The 25455-nt window shown below is 42.8% G+C and overlaps 1 protein-coding gene across 1 annotated transcript in view; it reads left to right on the forward strand.

Annotated features, from left to right (window-relative positions):
- The window catches only part of CNOT3 (CCR4-NOT transcription complex subunit 3), a gene marked incomplete in the record, with an annotated part of 468179 nt that overhangs the window by 28916 nt on the left and 413808 nt on the right, over positions 1-25455 (forward strand). Inside the window, 3 exon segments of the mRNA XM_073602305.1 lie at positions 8062-8092; positions 8228-8292; positions 15806-15880. Of these exon segments, the coding sequence (XP_073458406.1) occupies positions 15856-15880 (25 nt within the window).

Here is a 25455-nt window from a genome sequence, read left to right on the forward strand (position 1 = left end):
CATGAACAAAATGTGCGACACCTGCATATGATATACATGCAACGTGTGTGTGTGTGACTTTGTGGAGCATAAACAATCACATTGGTCAAAGTTGCATCAAGACGCACTGTAAAATCACAATGGAAATTGCACGATTTTGAAGTTGCACAAGTGTGAATGGACTCTTAGGCCTCGTACACACGGTTTGATTGTTGTATGACTGAACATCTGATTTTTGTCAAAAGCACGTGTGCAAGATTTTGTCTAGCATACTAACTATCTGCAAATTGTCGTTTGACAAATATGAACGTAGTGACGTACTATGAGAGTATAAAGAGGAAGTTCATTTCTCAAGCGCCACCCTTTGGGCCGCTTCTGCTAATTTCGTGTTTGTAGAAGTTTGAGCGTTGGTTCGGGATTTTCAGATCGTACAAAACAAATGCCTTTTTAAAATACGTTTTGCATCACTACATCAATATCGCCAACAAAGCAGCTTCATTATTATCCCATTAAAGAAGGTGAGAATGTGCGCTGCATTTCGACATTTCATCAATTGCCGCGTCACAAGTGTTAATTCTAGATTACGAGCGGTAGTTTACAAGACCGAACTCTTCCTAGTCATTCCTTGATTCCGAGCATGCGTGTTTGTGCTTTTGACTTTTGTGTGACGATTTCAGTAGTGACCATCCGAAAATCAGACGTTCTGCTCACATCCATCAAATTTTGTAGCTTGCACATCCAGCTTTTGTCTGCCGAAAAAGTCAAATCGGCTGTCAAAAGCACCGCACTAACGATCCGAAAATCCGCAGACCGCTCGTCTTACAAATTTTCCCTTCTGATTTTCGTATCGTGTGTACAAGGCCTTAATGTGCCTAATGTAGGGTATGTCCCAGTAGGAGTTTTTGGTGGTATATAGTCACCCTAAAAAGGAACTTCAGTCCCCTTTTGATGCCACCAAATTTGATGGTCTGCCAAATTGCTATGCCTGTCCTTCATAACTTGCGGCAGATCTGCGCATGCACTAGTGTGTCCACATTGCGCGATTAAGAAATTAAAGGAAATTATCTTCAGTCTGTGCATTTTTTGACCCGTGCGCAGACCAAACACAAAGTCCTCCACCTCCCTAATAATATTGTGTTTGTGGGCAGGTGCACCTGTGCATACGCAAATGTGCTAAAGGTCTCCGACAGGTACTTAAGGCCAGGCAGTGCCCTTCAGCACAAATGCACATGTGTGGATTGGGAACAGCAAAATTTTGGTCTAGGCGATGAAAGCAGAAGTGCTGCTCTGCAGCACACAAAAAATAGTTTACTTTTTCTGAATTTCATTTACTGCATGCAAGCCCATCACAGCCAGACAGGTAGCATTTTTGAGAATGTGGCTAGCAGGTGGTGATGTTTTTAGAACTATCTTAACTGTTAAAGATTTCTACTTTGTTACTGAAAAGTGCTGTTTTTTGTTTTTTTTTGTTTTGTTTTTTTTTTTAAATGGTATAGCTGTTAACGTTGAGTACATGCTACTGCCAGGATGTTCCAAGCACACAAATTGCGAAGAAAAGAAAAAAATGTTAGAGATATCTCTATCTATCCTTCTCCCAAGCTTTGAACATCTCACGGAGCACTGTTTAAAGCCATCATCCAAAAATGGAAAGAGTATGGCACAAATGCAAACCTACCAAGACATGGCCATCCACCTAAACTGATAGGCCAGGCAAGGAGAGTGTTCATCAGAGAAGCAGCCAAGAGGCCCATGGTAACTCTGGAGGAGCTGCAGAGATCCACAGCTCAGGTGGGAGAATCTGTCGGACAATTATTATTCATGCATTCTACAAATCTGGCCTTTTATGGAAGCGTGGCAAGGAATAAGCCGTTGGAAAAAAATGCCATCAGAAGTCCTGTTTGCATATTACGAGCAGTGTTAATTTTAGTCTTAGGACAAAAATGGCGTTTTAGTCCAATTTTAGTCTTCTGCAATTGTTTTAGTCGTATTTAGTTGACTAAAATCTCCAGTACATTTCAGTAATTGCAATTTTAGTTTTAGTCATAGTCTTTTGACTAAAATGGCTTTTAGTTTTAGTCGTATTTTAGTTGACTAAAATAGTATTCATTTAGTCGACTACAATGTTTTAGTCGACTAAATTTAACACTGATTTCGAGAAGCCATGTGGGGGACACAGCAAACATGTGGAAGAAGGTGCTCTGGTCAGATGAGACCAAAATGGAACATTTTGACCTAAAAGCAAAACTCTGTGTGGCGGGAAAACTAGCACTGCACATCACCCTGAACACGCCATCCCCACCGTGAAACATGGTGGCAACATCATGTTGTGGGAATGCTTTTCTTTAGCAGGGACAGGGAAGCTGGTCAGAGTTGATGGGAAGATCGAATACAGGGCAGTCTTGGAGTCTGCAAAAGACTTGAGACTGGGGCGGAGATTCACCTTTCAGCAGGACAATGACCCTAAACATACATCCAGAGCTATAATAGAATGGTTTAGATCAAAGCATATTCATGAGTTAGAATGGCCCAGTCAAAGTCCAGACCTAAATCCAATTGAGAAACTATGGCAAGACTTGAAAATTGCTGTTCACAACCAATCTGACAGAGCTTGAGCTATTTTACAAAGAATGGGCAAAAATGTCACGCTCCTAGATGTGCAAAGCTGGTAGAGACATCCCCAAAAAGACTTGTAGTTTTAATTGCAGAGAAAGGTGGTTCTACAAAGACTCAGGGGGTCTGAATACAAAATGCATGCCACACTTTTCACATATTTTATTTGTAAAAAATTTTGAAAACTATTTATATTTCTTCCACTTCACAATTTTATGTGCTGCTTTGTGTTGGTCTATCACATTAAATCTCAATAAAATACCCTTTTTTGTCGCTCCTTAAGATGCTCCTGACCATAAGACGCACCTAGGTTTTGGAGGAGGAAAACGAGAAAAAAAAATATTCTGAACCAAATGGTATACTAAAAACCAGTGCCAATGAAACGCAGCCTGACCTGTGCCATGAAACGCAGCCTGGCCATCTCGCACAGACTGACATTCCCATGCGAGAAAGTCATTACATCCGATGCGCCTTTTACAGAAGACAGAGCAGCCCGAGCGGTGGCCGCGGCCATACTCCATTTGGATGCTTGGGCTGCTTTTGTTTTCCGTCTGTGGCTGAGTGACAGGCCCAGGCTGGAGATCGCCTGGCACTCGCGGAGGGGGACCAGGGATGTCTCTCCTCCTGCCGGTATGTAACGCGGGGAGCGGTCCTTGTCAATATTCGCTCCATAAGATGCACAGACATTTTCCCCCCATTTTTTTGGAGGGGGAAAAGTGTCTTTATGGAGCGAAAAATACTGTACAGTTTGTTTTTGGTTGTAACATGACAAAACGTGGAAAATTTCAAGGGGGTATAAATACTTTTTCAAGGCACTGTATACAAAGTACTGACTGTGGACCAAGTGGTAGTGCTTAACCACTTGCCGACCGGGCCATAGCCGAATGACCGCTACAGCGCGGTCGGCTAATTCTGGGAGGGTGTCCAGGGACGTCCTCCCAGAATCGCGCTTTCCTCATGCCCCCTGGAATGTCTGTGACCGCCGGCTCTTCAGGACCCAGCGCATCACAGAACGGTGTAAAGGGCCAATGACCACAAACTGGCGCATGTCTGGTTCAGCGCCTTGCAACAATCAGTTCAGTTTGTAAGGAGAGGAGGGAGCCGGTGCAGCAGCACTTGTGGGGATGGATCTAATGTGCTGGATCTTTGCCTTTCCATGGCTCATTCATGCTCTCATCCATGCCAATTTCATGCTCATCCGTGCCTACCCTACCTAACGATGGCTCATTCATGCTCATTTGTGCCCATCTATGCCACATCCATGCTTATCAGTGCCTCACAAAAGGGTAGTGAAATTAGATTTGAAATGTATGCCCCTAGAACAGCTGATGGTGCTGCTCCCTGTAGGGAATCTGTATGCGGCCGGGCTGTGGAAAAGTCTCACACGTGGTATAGAGCTGCACGATTAAACGTTAAGAATCGTTATCGCGTTTTTGTTTGTTTTTTTTCTCCCCCTTGCGATCTTGACAAAGTATTTCCCGATTCTTTCTATGCAGAGAATTCTCTCTGCTCTGCTGAAGCTGACAGCTGTCAAAAGAAGGGAAAAAAACAGGCAGTCTGCCAAGTATGGCAACATTCTTTAGCAGTATAAGGAAGTATAAACATTGTAACAATTTGTCCTTTACATCAAAGGAATACACTTCCGTGTGTAAATGAGGAAAGTTTAACCACTTAAAGCGGGGTTCCACCCAAATTTTGAACAATATCTGTATGTATTCTCTTCCTTGCCTAGATGCTGACATGCCGTTTAAAAAAATTTAAATCGCCGTAATTACCTTTTATTTTTCTATTCTTCTTTGCACTTCCTGGTTCTCCTCCCGTGGGAGTAGGCATGTTTCTAGCCTCTCCCAGACTCCTGGGAGCTAGTCTCAGGCTTCCCAGGATGCCACTGAGCATGTGCGGGAATGAGCGGTGAATGCTGGGAGCACAGCATTCACCACATCCAGGAAATGCCTGTGGGCTTCAAATGCCCACAATGAAGATGGAAACCCCCCTGCAGTGAATAATATAAGTTATTCTTTCCGACAAAATCTGACACAGGCGGACATATTACACACAATATGTGAATATGTAATGCTGAGAAGAACAGTTTGTGAATGAACTCAAAAAAAAAAAAAAACGATAGGTGGACCCCTGCTTTAAACACAAACCTTTTCTGACATTTGTTGGTTTCAGGTTAAAATAATTTTTTTTGCTAGAAAATTACTTAAACCCCCAAACATATATATATATATTTTTATATTTTATTATTTTTTTTTTAGTAGAGACCCTAGAGCAGTGATGGCGAACCTTTTGTACTCCAGATGTTTTGGAACTACATTTTCCATGATGCTCATGCACTCTGCAGTGTAGTAGAGCATCATGGGAAATGTAGTTCCAAAAGATCTGCAGTGGCAAGGTTTGCCATCGCTGCCCTAGAGAATAAAATGGTGGTTGTTGCTAGAGTTCGACCGATATAACGGCCGGCCGATATTTGGCGGTTTCTAATTAATCGGCATCGGCCGATTGTGCAGATTAAAAAAGGCCGATTATCACTTCAGCACGACTTGCAAATGACTTCTGTAATAGAAGTCCATGCAAGTTGCCTGAAGTCTTCTGTAGAGACTTCTATCCTCTCTGGGCAGCCTGCCAAGTCTGATAAAAGAAACTAAAAAGATACAATGTTTACACTTGTCAATGAACTGAACTCAGTGTGTAGGAGTTCTCAGTTTAACCATTTAAAGACTAAATCTTTCTATCATCTGCTTACAAGTAAAAATCCTGTATTTTCTGCTAGAAAATCACTTAGGACCCCCAAAAATTATATATATTTTATTAGCAGAGACCCTAGGGAATAAAATAGCGGTTGCTGCAATATTATGTAACACGGTATTTGCGCAGCGGTATTTCAAACGCAATTTTTTGTGGAAAAAATACACTAATGAATTAAAAAAAAAAAAAAAAAAAAACTAATCAGTAAAGTTGGCCCATTTTTTTTTTTTTTTTTTTTCGTCCAAAAGTTTTGATTACCTGTTTTAAATGTAAGAAATTTTCTGTATCACTTATTACTTAAGGCTGCCTGCACACTGGAGCGGGCAGGCGTTGACGGTAAAACGCTGCTAGTTTTAGCGGCGCTATTCGGCTTTCTTGCGGGGCGCTTATAACTCAGCTAGCGCCCGAGGAAGGGGTTGAATGCGCCAGTGAAGCGCCGCTGCCGAATCGCTTTGCAGGCACTTCGGCAGCAGTGTGCATTCATTTCAATGGGCAGGAATGGTGGAGGAGCAGTATACACCGCTCCAACGATGCTGCTTGTAGGACTTTAACATCCTGCACTCGGGCTTTCACACGGAGACTGCAGGGGAGCCGTTTTGCAGGCACTTTACAGGCACTATTTTTAGCCCAAAAGCGCCTGAAAAACGCCCCATTGTGAAAGGGTTTCAACTGTTAGATTTTATGAGATGAAGGGAAAAAAAAAATCGACATCATATATCGGCCGCCGCGATTTCTAAATGTCAGCATCGGCCAGAGAAAAACCCATATCGGTTGACCTCTAGTTGTTGCAATATTTTTTTTCACACTGTATTTGCGCAGCAGTCTTTCAAATGCAATTTTTTGGGAAAAACATACACTTTAATGAATAAAAAAAAAAAAAAAAACAAAACAGTAAAGTTAGCCCAATTTTTAATTTTTTTTTTTGTATAATATGAAAGATTTTACGCTGCGAGAATCGTGATCTTTATTCTAAGCAAAAAAAATCGTGATTCTCATTTTGGCCAGAATCTTGAACATAGTATCGCCATACTCAGGAGTAGCAGAATATATTTTGGGGTGTAATTTTTACTATCTACATGCTATTTGTTAGAAATCTCTTCTACATGGACAACTTGTGGTTAAAACAAAATAAAAATAAAGCAGTTTTCGTTTTTCTTTCCACATTTTCCAAAGATTTGTGGCAAAAAATCACATGTTAAAAAGACTCATTATGCCTCACAGAATATACGTTGGGGTGTTTACTTTCCAAAATGGGGTAATTTTTGGGGTGTTTCCGTTGTCCTGGTGCTCTAGAGCCTTCAAAACTGTAAGAGGCTCGTCAAGAAATTAAATGTGTAATTTATGTCCCTGGAACACCTGATGGTGCTCCCTGCTTGTTGGGCCTCTATATGGCCAGGTTGTGTAAGTCTCACACATGGTATCGCCATACTCGGGCGGAGTAGAAGAACGTGTTTTGGGCTGTAGCTGTAAGTATGCATATGCTGTATGTATGGATTTTGGGCGGAACCCCATGCCAATTTTTTGGGGCGTGAGGGTTCCCCTTCAAGATCCTCAGCGCACAAGCTGCACCGCAAGTCAGATCTTTATGATCCGACTTGTGGTGCAACTACTATCCAAATCAATGGGCTCTCATAGGGAAACATTGATTTTGAAATGTCAGAAAAGAAAAACGCTTGACGAGGCTTAACGCAGCGTTAAGCAGCTTTTACCAGCGTCAGGTGTTTTTACAGCTCTAATGCTGGTCCTCCAGAACGTGCTGGCCCTGGGGTTTTTTTTTTTTTTTTTTTTTTTTAAAAGGCCTATGCCACTTACAGCTCCTAAAGGCCTGTGTGTGCATGGACACACAGAATAACACGGAGAGGTGTTTGTAAACTGCACAAAGTCTGGCGCTGCTAATAGCAGCTGTAAAAATGCCCTGTGTGCTTGAGGCCTTAGTGTCAAGTAATGAGAGAGGCTGTCAGTACATCAGGTGTGATCAAGTTTGTGATTGGCACCATAGCTTGTAGACTCTCCAACTGTCACAAATAATAAATATACACTGATTTTGGTTATTTTTTTTTTACCAAAGATATATGTAGCAGTATACATTTTGGCCAAAATTTTATAGCGCAAAAAATAATAAAAACAGTGGTGATTAAATACCACCAAAAGAGCTCTATTTGTGTGTGTGTGTGGGGGGGGGGGGGGGGGGAAAGGACAAAAAATGAATATGGGTACAGTGTTGCATGACTGAGTAATTGTCATTCAAAATGTGAGGGCACTGAAAACTGAAATTTTGGTCTGGTTAGGAAGGGGGTATAAGTGCCCAGTGGGAAAATTGTTAAACTGCAGTGGAGAGTGTCAGGCTTTTGAGAGTGGAAACAGCTCACTGTTGGGATTATTTTTGTGCTCTGTCCTCCAATCAGTAACCTGAATTTGCTAGATTCTCGTGCTAGATTCAGTGCAAATGCAGTGAAGCCTGGTCATCTAACTTTTTTTTTTTTTTTTTTTCTTTTCCCAGTCTGAATGTTAATGTTTAGGGGTTTATAAAAGGCAAACTGAGATACTATTTAAAATAGGGAGGGTGCTCGAGTGCCGTTTTGTACATCAGGCAAACAGTTGACCAAATGTTCTCATAGGGTGTTTAGTTTTTATGCATACAATTAAAACCTATTCTCTACCTGAAACTTGAAAAGTTGTTAAAATGACCTTTAGCTGATGACTGTTTTTTTTCTCTTGCAGCTTGGAGTGTGTGATCCTGCCTGCTAAGTAGGTAGGTATAGTGGTAGCAAGTGTTCCTACTTGGCGTATGTACCATAAATCAGCATTTTGATTATTTTAAAAGAAAACTGAATAGGATCATTGCCTCTTTCTTTCTCTCACATCCCCTCCTCCAATCTTTTCTTAGGCTTTTATCGTCAATCTCTCAGGTCTGTGTGGTCGGTTTTCGGCTTCTGCTGAGCAAGAGGAAAGGTAAAGAACTTGGGGTATGCAATGCTTTGCAGGCTCATAGTTAAAAAAAAAAAAAAAAAAAAATACATTCTCTTTTTTTTTTTACCTGCAAAAAGATGTGCATGTATCTTTTTTTATCTTTTTTTTTTTTTTTTTTTTTTTTTTTTTTTTTTGCTACTTCAGCTTTTACAATGAGAGGGTTTAAATCACCATAATTAGGTCATTTCTTCCCATTATAACTTCACATCATGGTAGCAGAAATAGTATTGTTATTACCTTTGAAATAAAAAAAAGAAAAAGAACTTTATTATGACACTCCAATATTATAAATATAAACTCCAACTATCCTTAACCCGAATAGAATTTTTAGTAACTTAGTCCCTCCTCCCCCCTCCCACCCGAATTCACCCCCCCAATTTCCCCTCCCACCCTAATTACCCAGCGATATCTACTCTATTATTTGCAACCTCATATAAACTTTTCCGCATACAACCATGTTTTTTTATAGGCTAACCATTCCGCCCATTTTGTTCCCTCCCGGGCTTCCTCTGCCTCTACCGAGAGATCTTCATCATCGCCAGCCTCAAGAATATAGATTTCGTTGACTCTAATTAACCATTCTCGAATGCTTGGACCTGCTATCTCTTGCCATTTTTTGGGTATTGAACTTTTGGCCGTATTTAGGAGAATGGGCATCAGGGAAGCATTGTACTTGCTCGTCCGACCCTCCGTCCCATGAAACAAGCAAACCCAAGGATCTTCTCTGATCACTGACCCCGTTATCTCTTGTATTATCTTAAGGACTTCTTGCCAGAATTTTTTAACAGTTGGACATTCCCACCAGAGGTGAGCCATCGATCCCCTGGCGGGACATCCCCTCCAGCAATTACCAGAGACTTCTCCCTGCATCTTGTTTAGCCTATCTGGTGTCATGTACCATCTGGCCAAGCATTTAAAATTTGATTCAATTGTGCTCACATCAACTGCCGACTTGTGTGTTGCATTGAAGATATTCAGCCATGTTACGTCGCTTGGTAATGTACCCAACTCAGACTCCCATTTATTGCAGTATAACGGTTTGGTACCAACGCCATCATCCCGCACTATTTGATATAATTCTTTTATTTTAATTTTATTTTTCAGAAATAATTTCTCAATAGGTCTGAGATTCTCCTTGTCCCTAATTGGTCCTGGTAGACTTTTAATAAAGGAGGCCAACTGATTGTACCTCCATATATCTATGTTCTTTAGGTCATTTAGCAGAGACAACTCCTGAAAAGAAATAATTTTACCCTTTCTTGTGATATCTAATAACTGTATTTCGTGGTTCCCTATCCAATTCCCTCCTACCTCTTTTAATCCTGGTGGAAAAAACTTATTTTCCTTCAAATATATGAAGGGTGAGTTGAATTCCCATGCCTTCTGTCTGTGTAATTGATCCCAAACCCTGAAAGTGTACCGTGTTATTATGTGTGTATTTGGACTTAACTCCCTGACATGTGGAGGGTTCCAAATTAAATGACTTATATTTGTGTTCAAATCTCTTTCTAATTTCCCCCATCTTTTCCCTATTGATTCTTTACCCCAAACTAACATTCGTGAGAGGACTATTGCTCTGTGATAAATCTTGAAGTCTGGAAGAGCCAGACCACCCTGTGCTTTGTCCCTGCACATGACCCCAAAGGCAATCCGTGGCCTCTTGTTTTTCCAAATGAACTTGGAAATGATGTTGTTCAAAGTTCTGAGAAAGATGGTGCTAACGGAATTGGCAATAACTGCATTTTGTATAGGATCTTCGGGGCTAGAGTCATTTTAACAAAATTGACTCGACCAAGCCAAGATAAAGGGGAATACATACTTTTCTTTGTTTCTTGCTTAATTTCTTCAAGGAGGGGTATAAAGTTCAATTGATATAATTTCCTAAGGGATTTTGTTAATACTATTCCTAAGTAGTCTATTTTTTCCCGCCACGGAAATTGAAAGTATTCTTTAAGTTTAATTATCTCTTGTTTCTTTATATTAATATTTAGGGCTGCTGATTTACTAAGGTTCACCTTATAATTTGAAAGTTCCCCATATCTCCTCAGCGTAGCCAGGAGATTCGGGAGTGAAATCCTTGGGTTTGCTAGATAAAATAATACATCATCGGCGAACGCCGAGAGCTTGTGTTCATCGCCTTCCACTATACATCCGCGTATATCTGGATTTTTCCTGATTACCGCCAATAGGGGCTCTAAAGTTAGGGAAAACAGAAGAGGGGACAGGGGACATCCCTGTCTAGTTCCGTTTTCCATCCTAACTTCTCCTGAAAGTATGCCGTTCACTTTGACTAATGCAGATGGGGCTTTGTAAAGAGCCATGATCCAATTTACCATGGTGTCGCCCAGTCCAATCGCCCTCAAAGTCTTTATCATGAACCCCCAGTCTACTCTGTCGAAGGCTTTCTCTGCATCCAACGACAGTAGCAGACCGGGGGTCCCTTTCGCTTTCATCGCCCCCATAATCAATAGTGATCTCACACCATTATCCCTCCCCTCTCTGCCTGGGACAAAGCCAGTCTGATCGGGGTGTATCCAGTATGACATTTTATCCTTCAGCCTACTAGCTATAACCTTGGCGTATAATTTTGTATCAGTATTGAGTAAGGCGATCGGCCTATAGCTCGAACACAGTGAGCTATCTTTCGCCTCCTTAGGTATTAAGGCAATCGATGCCATCAATGCTCCTTCACAGAATTCCTCCTGGCTTCCTATCTTGTTCCAGATCTGACAGAGCTTGGGGGTCAGAATATCTTTGAATTTTTTATAAAAATAATTGGTGAAGCCATCGAGTCCCGGGCTTTTCCCAGAGGGAGAAGCCTTCAAAGCCCGCTCAATCTCCTCCACCGTAATGGGTTCTTCTAATTCTTTTACCTCATTATCCGCGAGGCTTGGTAGACCCGCCTCTCTTAAAAATTCATCTGATTTTTCTTCCTTACCCTGAATACTGTCTTCACTTTGTTTAACTTTATATAGGGCTGTGAAATATTTTTGAAACTCTACAGCTATATCGCTAGAGGTATATTTAAATATCCCATTTTCATTTTGAATCCTCTCTATAAAATTCGTATCCCTCTTTTTTTTAACAACTGATGCCAGGTGTTTCCCTATTTTGTTGCCCCACCTAAATCTGTTTTTTGCGCTCTTGTACAGTATGCGTTTTGATTCCAATTCTATTAGATCTTTTAGTTCTTCTCTTTTATGGACTAACTGCATTAGGGATAGGTTGTGGCCCCCATTGGCTGATTTGTGTATTTGTTCCAGCTGATGTATTTCTTCAATTAGCTCCACCCTTCTCTTCTCCCCTTCTTTTTTCTCCTTGCTTCCAAAGAGATCAATATGCCCCTTATATAAGCTTTCAACGCCTCCCACAGAACTGAACCTGAAACCTCTCCAGTGTCATTTATCTTGAGGAAGCCCGTAATTTCCTCCTGTATCTTACTGTAAATGGTTGGATTATCTATTAATTTGTCATCTAGTTGCCATGAGAATGGTGATCTCCGGAGTCCCGGAGTCACCACCTTCATCGATACCGGCGCTGGTCGGAGAGTGTAGCCACGCCTATCTCCGTCTCTTTGACACAATCTAATAACCTATGGTCTACCAGAAAGTAATCGAGGCGGGAGTAGGACCCATGTACAGAGGAGAAAAAAGTGTAGTCTCTACTTTTTGCATGTTGTACCCTCCAAACATCTAGCAAATGGCAGTTATGCAGTTTCTGACTAATTTTTTTTGATAGTCTCCCACTCATTCTCTGGTTACCGACTGTGCTATCCATCGCAGGGTCTAAACAAAAGTTCAAATCACCGGCCATTATCACCTGTCCTGCCCTGAAATCTGCCAACTTGTTTAAGATGCATAGCAAAAATTTTGCTGGGTTATTATTTGGGCAGTAGATATTCACCAGTGTAAAAACCCTTTCTCCTATTCTAATTTTCAGAAAAAGATAGCGACCGTCCCTATCCTCACATCTTTCTAATACCGTGAACCTAGTCCTTTTTGAGAACCTGATTGCAACCCCTTTGGCTCTCTTAATAGGGGAGTCGCTATAAAACCAGTTAGGGAAGCATTTAGAGAATAATCTAATGTGAGAGTCTTGTGAAAGGTGGGTCTCTTGAAGGAACACTACATCTGCCTTAAGTTGTTCTAATTCTCGCAAGACTTTATGACGTTTAAGGGGGAATTTAGTCCCTTAACATTATAAGTAAAACATGAAAACTCTGTCATTTGATTATACATAATGCTGCTCGCTAGATTCACAGCTTATATTTTGCACTCTTTCCTTTAATATCTGCCGGGCCCTCCCCCTCTCTCTACCTCCCCAACCACCCTCCACCCCAATCCCCCCCCCCCCCTCCCCCCCTGCCCAAAACCAGCAGTGTGTCTACTGCCCAGAGATATTACTTCTCTCGGCATGCGACCGGCCATACCCTTGGGGTGTGACTCTAATGACGGATCGCCTCGGTCGCCATGCCCCCCCCCCCGGTCCGAGAGGAAGGAGGGGGGGGGGGGACATCGCGAGCGGGCACCCATACGGCCGCCCATCCCCACATCGGGTGTCCTCCCCCTCCCACCCACGCACCCTCCCAGCCCCCCAGCCCCCCCCCCCATGAATTCCAGATGTCTAAACCACAGCCGTGCTTTGCACCAATTATTTGAATATGGTTGGTACAGGGATATTTAAATCATTGCAGAAATCCTGCATATTGTCTATATGTTTCAGTCTGCTTGTTCTACCCGCTTTCACTACAATCAGTGAAGTTGGAAACCCCAACTATATTTCATGTTAGCTTTTCTCAATTCCTCCAGGAGGGGTCGCAACTGCCTTCTCCAGGCCAAAGTCTCAGCCGAAATGTCAGCAAAACACTGGATTTCAACCCCCTCGAATTTTACTGGTTGTGCTTTCCTGAGATTACTCCATACTTTTGCTTTATCTTCATAATGGTGGAACCTTATAATTATATCCCTGGGTTTATCCTCACTAACATTTGGGGGTTTCCTTAATCTGTGAACCCTGTCAATCTTCAGTTCGTCGTCTGGATTTCGGCCCAGGATCGGGTTGAAGATAGCTTTCATTTTAGCATGCAGATCTTCATCTCGTTGTTCAGGGAGGGCACGCAGCCTCAAATTTTGTCTGCGATTCTGGTTTTCTTGCGCTTCTAATTTGTAACACATGTCCCGTTGGGCTAGTTGTAGGTCTTTTACCTGTTGTTTTAGGATGATTATTTCTCTGCTCTGTTTATCTGAGGCCTCTTCTGCTGATTCTACCCGCTTCAGTAAATGACCCATGTCAGTTCTGACGTTGTGAATTTCTGTTTTAATTACCACTTCCAGTTTGGCGAACATTTCTAGGAGCTCTATCTTAGTTAGTGGTGATTCCATACTGGGGTCTTCCATCATATTTGGGGTTCCACTTTCTCCCCTAATTGATCCCCCGTTCGCCCCTTGGCTCTTCGCTTTTTCTTTCTTCTTTTCTTTCCCACTTTGCTGGTTGTTATCGTGAGCGGGATTTTTTGGGCTTCCCTGATTTGTCTCCTTCAGGTACTTCTGAATAGAGCTAGTGTTCAAGCTCTCTCTAGGCTGCTTCCCCTCCGCTCCCCTTTGAGGGCGCCCTCGCATGTTTGTTATCTTCTATCTCTGCTCTACCCCCCTCCACCCGCCCCCACCAACCCCACCCGCCACACCACCCACTATTAAATTCCTTATATCTATACTCCTCACTGTAAATCTTCAGCAGGAAGGAGGGGGGGGGGGAGGGGGGGGAGGGGGGGCCGAAACAGGGAGACAGGGAGACAGGAGGCGAAACCGTCCCACAGTCCCCCCTTTTTTTTTTTTTTTTTTTTTTTTTTTTTATTTACACAGCAACAGAGGTCACAATATATGCAGTCTCTCCTGGATTGATGCCTTGCAGCTGTATGGTTCCACCATTACATGTTTGCAGGATTCTTTCCTGATCCACGATTTACGCAATATAGTTAATGTTACATTTACTTGCCTGAGTTCACCGGAGATCCCTCATTAGCTTACCGACTCAGCCACGGACTAGACCTTGTGTCCCTGGAAATTGTGGATGCTTTTGCGATTGTTGAATGTCTTATAATCCTACCATGCACAGCGCATGGTGTCCTTCCTTCATCCAGCTTTCCAAGGATTATTGGTGTATCAATGTGGGGGGGAGGTATTGGGATGCGCGGCCGTCCGGAATCCCTAAAAGAAGCCGGTGCGTTCCCACAACAATGCAAAGAGGGCCGGGAGGGGAGCGTGGAGGCGAAAACACCGCGGGGGTCCAGGCGGTCCGAGGCGTACCGACCAACGCCGCCGCCACTGCTCTGCATGCGGCGCGATGTCAGCTCCACCTCGCAGGCAGCCTCGATCGTCGGAGCCGCTCAGCCGCCCGCTTCCTCGGCTCCGTCATCAGGCCCCTCCCCCACTACGTGCGCATCACATCACGCACCTGGCCATGTATCTTTTTTTAACCAAAGGTGAACGGTATCCTTCAAGTACATGTGAGATTTCATCTTCTATTAATAAATTCAGACATTTCTAAAATTCTGTGTTTTTTACTTTGTCATTTTGGGGTTCTGAGTGTTGATTACTTGGAAAAAAAATTAGTTTAAGCAACTGTAATAATAAACTTTTTATTTTATATGGTACCTATTTAAAGGTAGCTTCTCAAATCGCTTTTCAAAGAAGACACAAATACACAGGATAACAAAGGAAGGACAATTGATTATGTGAAAACTTTTCTAAAGATTTGTTTTGAATGAGTTTTGTTCTTTGGAAGTGAATTCCAGAGTTTTGGAGCATAGCAGGAGAAAGGCTCCGTCTCCCATTGTGTCTAGGTTAGTAGAGTGGGCACGCTGAATACCATAATTTGAGGAGTGCAAAGGTTATGGGGGAGGAGCAAGAGGATCTTAAAGTCTATGCAAATTCTGGTGGGTAGCTAGTGCAAGGACCCCAAAATAGGGGCAATATGATCACTTGTGTGTGTGTGTGTGTGTATAAAATTAGTGTGCATGTGGCGTCATAGCTGCTCAGGTAAAGTTAAAGCCGCCCTCTGGGGGACACACTCATACAAAAATGCTGCCTGGAAAATAAGTTGCTTAATACTTGACTGTCTTGCTGCTCCTACGTCCGTTTTCTGTATTTACTGCATAATGCTGGCTGACAATTCCTCAGCCACTGAAACTAACTGCCTGGTAACCCTCTGCGTGTGGCAGGACAACACAGAAGAAACATTGGCAATCTGTATATTGCTATTATAGAGCACAGTGGGGGCAAGTGTGGTTGGACAGGTAAATATTAAGCAGTTTCTTTTCAAATCCATATGTGGTATATTTTGTCAACATTATGGATTATTTTAAAATTAATTTGGGCACTGCTTACTCTATTGGAACAATATGATGACAATTATCTGTAACTACGGTATATGAAGTTCAATGTTTTTTGTAAGTGCTTCTTTTTCAGCTTGTTACATTAATGGTTTGTTTCCACAGCACTCTGGATTTGTAAAGTATGAAGAAAGGCCATCTCTAGTGAAGGAAAGATGGCGGACAAGAGAAAACTACAGGGTATGTTGGTAAAGAACAGTTTTTTTATGGAAGTCTATAGTGTAATTTATGTCTCCCATTTCTTATGACTTTCTCGTCCATTGAGGGACACAGGAAGTCTTTTCAGGTAGAGCTGCACGATTCTGGCCAAAATGAGATCGCGATTCTCTTACGATTCTCACAGCGTAACATTATCTTTCACATTATACAAAAAAATTGGGCTAAGGCCTCATGTACACTGCTGCTGCTAAACGGACGTTTAGGAGCAGTTGGGCATTTATTTAAAACAGCTCCTGAACTCGCCTGTTATTTTATCAGCACATGTACACAGGGTCGTTTACAGTCATTTCTATGCAGTTGAGTTTAGAGGCTTTTTTTGGAATGCAAAAAAAAGGGTTCAGAAGCTGAGTTTTTGGAGGCATTTCAAGCACCAAACTCTTCTAAACACGGTAACTCGTATTTAGCTGCGTTTCGTTTACAGGCGTAGCATTATTTTTTTATTTAAAGCAAAACGTGGCATGTAAACGTGACCCAACAGACGTTTTAAACGTGGGTTACTAGCTGTCAAGTTAAATCGTTCAGGAGAGGTTGTAAAAACGTCCTGTGTACTTGAAGCCTTACTTTACAGTTTAGTGTTTTTTTAAATTCAAGTGTATTTTTTTTTTTTTTAAATTGCGTTTGAAAGACCGTTGCGCGAATACAGTGTGACATAAATTATTGCAACAACCGCCATTTTATTCTCTAGGATCTCTGCCAAAATTAAAAATACATATGTTTGGATTCATATTTTTGCCACCCAAATGCATTATTTTACATGTTTCTACATTAAACCTCATTTGGCTTGTATTTGCCCACCCCGTTAATTTGTTCAGATCTTTTTGCAAGGTTTCCACATCCTGCGGAGAAGTTATTGCCCTGCTTACCTTAGTATCGTCCGCAAATACAGAGATTGAACTGTTTACCCCATCCTCCAGGTCGTTATGAACAAATTAAATAGGAGAAGTAGGATGAGATACAGTACAGCTTACCAGGAACAACAAGCAATTCAAGATGGGCAATCCACTCTGGCGCGCTCCGGAATTCACTCCCTAGAAGAAGGGGGGTGATTTTGGACAGCACCATACAGAACTCCACCTCAGGACAAAGGGAGCAGGGGGACAAGGGGTCCCTAATGGTAGTGCTTTGGACCATGGGGTCAAGATACCAACAGAGGAGGGGAGGGAGAGTTCTGTGGGAGATGAGGGGAGGGGGAAAGATCTGGTTGTGCTTATCAGTGTACTGAGCTAAGAAAGGGGAATAAGGAAGGGAAAATAAATAAATAAATGACTGACGTTAAGTTTATTACATGTATGAGGGCTGAACTCTCCGGAAAAAAGACACACAGTGTTAAGACAGTTGGAAAGGTATTCCGCTGAGATAATTTTCCTACAAGAGACGCATATAGCAATGGATTCAAATATTAGAATATATTCGCGGGCGATCCCAACTTGGTTCTACGGTGACTCCCCAACAAAAGCGCAAAAGGAGTCGCTATAGGAATAGCAAAAAACATCAGTTTTATTTCGGATGAAAGGAAAGTTGACCTAGACGGTCGTTATTTGTTCCTGAGAGGGTCCTCCAAGGAAAAGATGTACATTAGCAAACGTATACTGTTCCAATAGACACCCTAAAAAATATCTAAAGGGGATTCTCAACGCACTGATGGAGTTTAAACAAGGTCACTTAGTATTAGCAGGGGATTTCAACTTCTCAATAGATCAAGACCTCGGTAGTACGTCTGGTGCACCAATTCGAGAAAATAAACAACTAAAAATTAATGAAAAAAAAAAAAGTACAGTCAACAATTAGTTGATGTATGGAGGATAACATCTCCAAGTAAAAAGGACTACACATTTCACTCAACGGTGCACGATACGTACTCGAGATTAGACTACATCCTGGTGGATCATGAAATAATGGAGTATGTAGTAGATGCATCGATTGGAATAATCTCGGTCTCTTACCATGCTCCAGTAACAGTAAGGATAAGATTTAACGTTGGGGAGCGGGGAGCATAGAAAAGGGAACTGGCGATTGAACGAAGATCTTATAGATGATGTAGAAGTTGGAAAAATAACGACCGAAATTGAACAATACTTCAGTACAAATGACACACCAGAAGTGACAAAGGCGACAATTTGGGAGGCCCATAAAGCCTATATTAGGGGAAAACTGATCTCCCTAGGAGCTAGAAGAAAGAAAGAGAGATAAAAATGAAATCTAGTTTTTAGAGGCATTTCAAGCACCAAACTCTTCTAAACACGGTAACTTGCATTTGGCCGCGTTTCTTTTACAGGTCTAACATTATTTTTTATATAAAGCAAAACGAGGCATGTAAACGCGACCAAACGGACGGTTTTAAACGTGGGTTACTAGCTGTCAAGTTAAATCGTTCAGGAAAGGTTGTAAAAACGTCCTGTGTACATGAAGCCTACTTTACGGTTTAGTGTTTTTTTTTTTTTTTTTTTTTAATTCATTGTATTTTTGTGTTAAGTGTATTTTTTCCAAAAAATTGCGTTTGAAAGACTGTTGCGCAAATACAGTGTGACATAAATTATTGCAACAACCGCCATTTTATTCTCTAGTGTCTCTGCCAAAGTAAAATACATATACATAAGTTTGGATTCATATTTTTGCCACCCAAATGCATTATTTTACATTTTCTACATTAAACCTCATTTGACTTGTATTTGCCCACCCAGTTAATTTGTTCAGATCTTTTTGCAAGGTTTCCACATCCTGCGGAGAAGTTATTGCCCTGCTTACCTTAGTATCGTCCGCAAATACAGAGATTGAACTGTTTACCCCATCCTCCAGGTCGTTTATGAACTAAATAAATAGGAGAAATAGGATGAGATGCAGTACAGCTTACCAGGAACAAGCAATTCAAGATGGGCAATCCACTCTGGAGTGTCGGGAGCCAGTTGTCGACGTCTTCAGGCAAATCCAAAAAATCTCACTGTTCCCATTCCCAACCCGTGCCCCCCCCCCACCCCTTTTGGGGACAGTAAAGGATTTTTTTTTTCTGGAGTTCAGCATGGAAATCCAGAAACCGGTGCACTGCAGAATCTTGATAGGAGAGATCAGGATGTTTTTCTAGCTTCACTTACAAACCTGTCCCTGTCCTTGTAGTTGAGGAACCGAACCAGGAAGGGTCTAGATGGAGCTCCCAGGATGCGATGGCCTGTTGGTACTCTGTACACGCGTTCCATTACATAAGTAGGTGAGACCTCCTGTGAGACCCAGAAGATCCCTAAAAAAAAAAAAAAAAAAAAAAAAAAAAAAGTCTCCATGAACTCTCACCTTCCGCCCCTTCTGGTAGGCCCAACACCCGCACGTTATTGCGGTTGCTGCCGGTTTTTTCGGCATCAGATTTTGCCATGAGTGCACGGACTGTTTGCTGAAGAGACTGCTAAGTCTGATTGTGTTGAAAGGGGGTGTCCTCTGTAACCGTGATGCGGGACTCAGCCTCAGTGAATCTGCCCCTGATTTTAACTAGGTCATTGTGGATCAGATTGCATTCTTCTGCAAGATGATCAATCCTTACCAGTAAGGAGGTTTTGCTGTGTTCTATAGCCTGCAGGATTAATGCGGTGTCAGTACCCTGAGACTGAGTAGCGTGAGCTGTACCGCTTGCCTGCAAGATCTATCTCAGCCAGGAGGGCATTATGATCCAAGATGGCATCTGGACATGCAGCCGCCAGGGTTCACGGCTTCTTTTTCGGAGTAGGAGCAGTGGAGCGGCTCTTCGATGGTATCACAAGAACCGCTGGGACCTGTGGGGATACTGCGCGAATTGGCGAAACTGATGGCCAGAGAAATCAGGCAAAGGAGAGCAGCCTCATGCAGGATTAAAATGGAGCTTTCCCCTCAGGCATCTGTCCTGCTCTACATCAGGTCACACTCCCTTACATGACTGTTTTTAAGTATGTTATATTGATTATATGTACATACTGTATTTAGAGGTAAATATATTTTTATTGTACTAAAAATAGTAAAAATTAGAGCATTAGAGGTAGATCCTCTTATCCATCTTGTATACATTTTGTACAATTTTTATAGAACAGAAGTAGAAAAAACTACCGTATTTATTGGCTTATAACACGCATTTTTTTTCCCCTTAAAATCAGGGGAAAATCGTGGGTGCATGTTATACGCCGATCCCCCGCCGATTGTGACGCTTTTTTGTATAATAAACAGCATCAGAGGAAATGATGTCATCTGTCCTCGGCTCGGTATTTTCGTTCCGGCACCGAGGAGAGAAGACATTCGAGTGAGTGCACAAACACTACACACAGTAGAACACGCCAGGCATACATTACACCCCCCCCCCCCCCCCCCCCCCCCCCCCCCGTGTCACACTGACGCCAAGCAGTTTTTTTTCTGATTACTGCATTGGTGTCAGTTTGTGACAGTTAGTGTTGTAGGGCAGTTAGTGTTTGCCCCTTTAGGTCTATGGTACCCCCCTAACCCTCCCTAATAAAGTTTTAAACCCTTGATCACCCCCCGTCGCCAGTGTCACTAAGCGATAATTTTTCTGATCGCTGTATTAGTGTCACAGGTGACGCTAGTTAGGGAGGTAAATATTTAGGTTCGCCGTCAGCGTTTTTATAGCGTCAGGGACCCCCATATACTACCTAATAAGGGTTTTAACCCCTTTGGTTGCCCCCTAGTTAACCCTTTCACCAGTGATCACCGTATAACTGTTACGGGTGACGCTGGTTAGTTTGTTTATTTTTTATAGTGTCAGGGCACCCGCCGTTTATTACCTAATAAAGGTTTAGCCCCTAATCGCCCGACAGTGATATAACTTAGGTTTTAGGGTCAGATAGGGTCTGCGTCGCCCCGGGCAGCGTCAGGTTAGCGCCAGTACCGCTAATACCCACGCATGCAGCATACGCCTCCCTTAGTGGTATAGTATCTGAACGGATCAATATCTGATCCGATCAGATCTATACTAGCGTCCCCAGGAGTTTAGGGTTCACAAAAACTCAGTGTTAGTGGGATCAGCCCAGATACCTGCTAGCACCTGCGTTTTGCCCCTCCGCCCGGCCCAGCCCACCCAAGTGCAGTATCGATCGATCACTGTCACTTACAATAAACTAAACACATAACTGCAGCGTTCGCAGAGTCATGCCTGATCCCTGCGATCGCTAACAGTTTTTTTGGTAGCGTTTTGGTGAACTGGCAAGCACCAGCGGCCTAGTACACTCCGGTCGTAGTCAAACCAGCACTGCAGTAACACTTGGTGACGTGGCGAGTCCCATAAGTGCAGTTCAAGCTGGTGAGGTGGCAAGCACAAGTAGTGTCCCGCTGCCACCAAGAAGAAGGCAAACACAGGCCCATCGTGCCCACAATGCCCTTCCTGCTGCATTCGCCAATCCTAATATTTGGAAACCCACCACTTCTGCAGCGCCCGTACTTCCCCCATTCACATCCCCAACCAAATGCAGTCGGCTGCATGAGAGGCATTTTTTTTTATGTCCTCCCGAGTACCCCTACCCAACAAACCCCCCCAAAAAAGATTGTCGTGTCTGCAGCAAGCGTGGATATAGGCGTGACACCCACTATTATTGTCCCTCCTGTCCTGACAATCCTGGTCTTTGCATTGGTGAATGTTCTAAATGCTACCATTCACTAGTTGAGTATTGCACAGACTAGGCACACTTTCACAGGGTCTCCCAAGATGCCATCGCATTTTGAGAGACCCGAACCTGGAACCGGTTACAGTTATAAAAGTTAGTTACAAAAAAAGTGAAAAAAAACACAAAAAAAATATATATAATAAAAAATAGTTTGTCGTTTTATTGTCCTCTTCCTCCTCCTCTTCCTCCTCCTCTTCCTCCTCCTCTTCCTCCTCCTCTTCCTCCTTCTCCTCCTCTTTACTGTATTCTATTCTGCAATGTTTTATTGTTATTATGTTTTATCATGTTTGCTTTTCAGGTATGCAAATTTTTTTTATACTTTACCATTTACTGTGTTTTTATTGTTAACCATTTTTTTGTCTTCAGGTACGCCATTCACGACTTTGAGTGGTTATACCAGAATGATGCCTGCAGGTTTAGGTATCATCTTGGTATCATTCTTTTCAGCCAGCGGTCGGCTTTCATGTAAAAGCAATCCTAGCGGCTAATTAGCCTCTCGACTGCTTTTACAAGCAGTGGGAGGGAATGCCCCCCCCCACCGTCTTCCGTGTTTTTCTCTGGCTCTCCTGTCTCAACAGGGAACCCGAGAATGCAGCCGGTGATTCAGCCAGCTGACCATAGAGCTTATCAGAGACCAGAGTGGCTCCAAACATCTCTGTGGCCTAAGAAACCGGAAGCTACGAGCATTTCATGACTTAGATTTCGCCGGATGTAAACAGCGCCATTGGGAAATTGGGAAAGCATTTTATCACACCGATCTTGGTGTGGTCAGATGCTTTGAGGGCAGAGGAGAGATCTAGGGTCTAATTGACCCCAATTTTTTTCAAAAAGAGTACCTGTCACTACCTATTGCTATCATAGGGGATATTTACATTCCCTGAGAACAATAAAAATGATTTAAAAAAAAAAATGAAAGGAACAGTTTAACAATAAGATAAAAAAGAAAAAGAAAAAAAAAGCCACCCCTGTCCCCCCCTGCTCTCGCTCTAAGGCGAACGCAAGCGTCAGTCTGGCGTCAAATGTAAACAGCAATTGCACCATGCATGTGAGGTATCACCGTGAAGGTCAGATCGAGGGCAGTAATTTTAGCAGTAGACCTCCTCTGTAAATCTAAAGTGGTAACGTTTGTGCGCAATTTTAAAGCATGTCATGTTTGGTATCCATGTACTCGGCCTAAGATCATCTTTTTTATTTCTTGGTGGGAGGATAGTGTTTGAATGCCAACTATAGAGTCATTCTGTCTAATAGCCCTAGCTAGGTGTTCTATCACTAAGACAAAAAGGAGGGGTGATGGGGGCAGCCCTGGCGGGTTCCATTAGAATTGTTAAATGGTATGGAGGAAGTGTCCTTGACTAGCATAGAAGCTGAAGGTTGGGAATATAGCGACATGACTTTAGTAACAAAGGCCTGACCGAGGCCAATCTGTTCCAAAGAGACGCAAGAACTGCCAGTTCACACGGTCAGACGCCTTCTCAGTGTCGAAAGAGAGAAGGCATGCTTTCAGATTGTGTCTTTGAATGTAAGAGATGAGATGGATAGTTTTAGTGGTATTGTCTCACGCCTCTCTACCAGGTACAAAGCCACCTGATCTTTATGGATCACTGCAGGGGAGGGGGGGGGGGGGGAGGGGAAACAAACGGTTGGCCAGTACCTTTGCAAATAATTTCACATCCAGATTAAGGAGGGAAATTGGGCGGTAGCTACTACATTGGGAGGGATTCTTGCCCAGTTGACTTGGAAGTCATACAGGAGTAATCTTTTGAATTGAAAGTCACTGCTAATAATGGAGCAAGGAAAGGGGTGAATGATTTGTAATATCTGGGGGAGAACCTGTCTGGACCAGGGCACTTCCCAGGTTTTAGACATATTTTATGGCACCCAAAGTCTGATTCAGACGGTGGTTTGTCTAGGTCAGAGGCTTCATCGACCTCCATCATTGGTAGGGTGGTTTCTAGGTTATATTACTCCATGGTAGATGGGGGGGGGGGGGGGGGGGGGTGCGAACTAGCCTTAGAAGCTTTAGGGGGGGGGGGGGGGCAGATTATACAATTTGGTCAGAGGATAAAATATTGCCTAGTGAAGCTGTAATGGATTGATTTAGAAGAGATCATGAGACAAGAAAAAAAATTCTATGCAGCTATAAGAGTTATGGGCCACCGAATAACAGCTGTAGTCTCAATGGGATGCTGTACACGCCAGACATCCACTAGTTGTGTTGAGTGTAAGAGTGGAGTGAGGAATGGAAGACTTACCTGAAGAGTTACCCTTGTTCTGATTCGATCCATACACGTTGGCCTCTGTAAAAAATAGAAGAGTCACATTTTAGTTTAAGGAAAATAAAACGACCAATTTGATCAATAAGGGAGTCTAATACCTCAGAGTGAAAAGTTTTATGGAATGCTTTGGAAACTCCTTTTGATATGTCCGGGTGCACTACAGGTCCGGGGCGGTGATCCTCCTGGAGAGGATTTGAGTCCTCAAAGGCCTGCCATGATGAGTAGTTTGATGCGGTGAGTGCATTCTGTGTGTTGTGGAGATGTGGCAGCCCCATTCTTGCAATGTTCATTCTGTTGTGGGTATGTGCTGCAGAATAAATGTTTTTTTTTTTTTTTTTTTTTCCCCCCTTTTTTTTATGGGAGCGATATATAGGAAGTGGCAGTGTAAAGGGGCAAACTGAAAGTAAAATTGATGGTGTGGGTGTCATCTTATGTTCCATTCATTTGTATGGGTTTTCATCCACCCTTCATCCCAGCCATCCTGCCTTTCTTGGCTGCTGACTATGCTAAATCCATTGTCACAGGAACTCGGCAAATACAGGGACATTTTTGGGAGATGCTGTCACTTTTGTGTTCTGGCATGGGTTTCTTCCTGCTGGGTTACTGCCTATCGTCCCTCAGTAAGCCCAGGCTTCTCGTAGGCAGAGAGGTGGGGAGAGAAGGGCAATGGGGACTCCCAGATTCCATTACTGGGTAGGGAGATCAAATGTAATGGTTCCATGTTGGGTCAAATTTAGCTCTAAATCCCTGCCCTTATATGGTATCTTCAGTGTTTTAGTGGCTCAATCCTCCACTTCCTTTTGTGTCAAGGTAGGAATTCTCTACAGCCATATCTGGGCTTGAGAGATTTGCTCTCAGGAGTACTCACTAGTCTGGAAAGCCTGGGATGTAATGTGAGCACTTTCCTTCCCCATCTCCCCTTTTTGTGGGTGGAGAAAGAGTTGAATAAAGTTCCTTTTGGAAGAAGAGGAAGGGGGAAGCCTTTGTTGATCAGGGATCCTCAATAGATAAATTGCCTCTCCAAGTGGGGAAATTTCTGGACTCTGGAGTGGATATCAAGAATGCCTATCCCCATTTTCCCACCACATCAAAGCTACTTGTGGGTTTTTGTAGGCATGCAACGTTTCTAGTTTGTGCATTTCGCTTCGGCCTGTCGATGGAACTGGTCCTAGCTCTTCTTCACTCTTAGGGCATACCAATCGTGGGATACTTGGATGAAATCCTGCTAAAAAAACGATCAGTGCAGACTAAGCCAATGCCCATGTCTCAAGAAATCTGCACTGGATTGGAGTCATCGTTTGGAGTATCTGGGCCTAATTATGGATATAGCCCTGTCTAGAGTCTTTCCCTGCATAAACCCTTACTCTGCGATCCAGGTTTTGCACTATCATCCAGAAGTCACCCAACCATTTTTGATTTTGCATGAGTAATGGTAGCCTTCCTGATGCAGTTCATTTTATAAAACCAGTGCTATTCTTTCCTAGAATGCAAAGCATTCTCCAATCACAGAACACTTTGCATTCTGGAAACGAATGGTACAAATTCTATGAATGGAGTAGGCGGCAGAAGAGACAGGCAAAACGTAATTCTTTGACAATTGAAGCGGCTTTTAACCCCAGCAGTGCTGGAAGATCAC

Source organism: Aquarana catesbeiana, linkage group LG10 (genome assembly GCF_042186555.1).
Source record: "Aquarana catesbeiana isolate 2022-GZ linkage group LG10, ASM4218655v1, whole genome shotgun sequence".
NCBI lineage: Eukaryota > Metazoa > Chordata > Amphibia > Anura > Ranidae > Aquarana > Aquarana catesbeiana.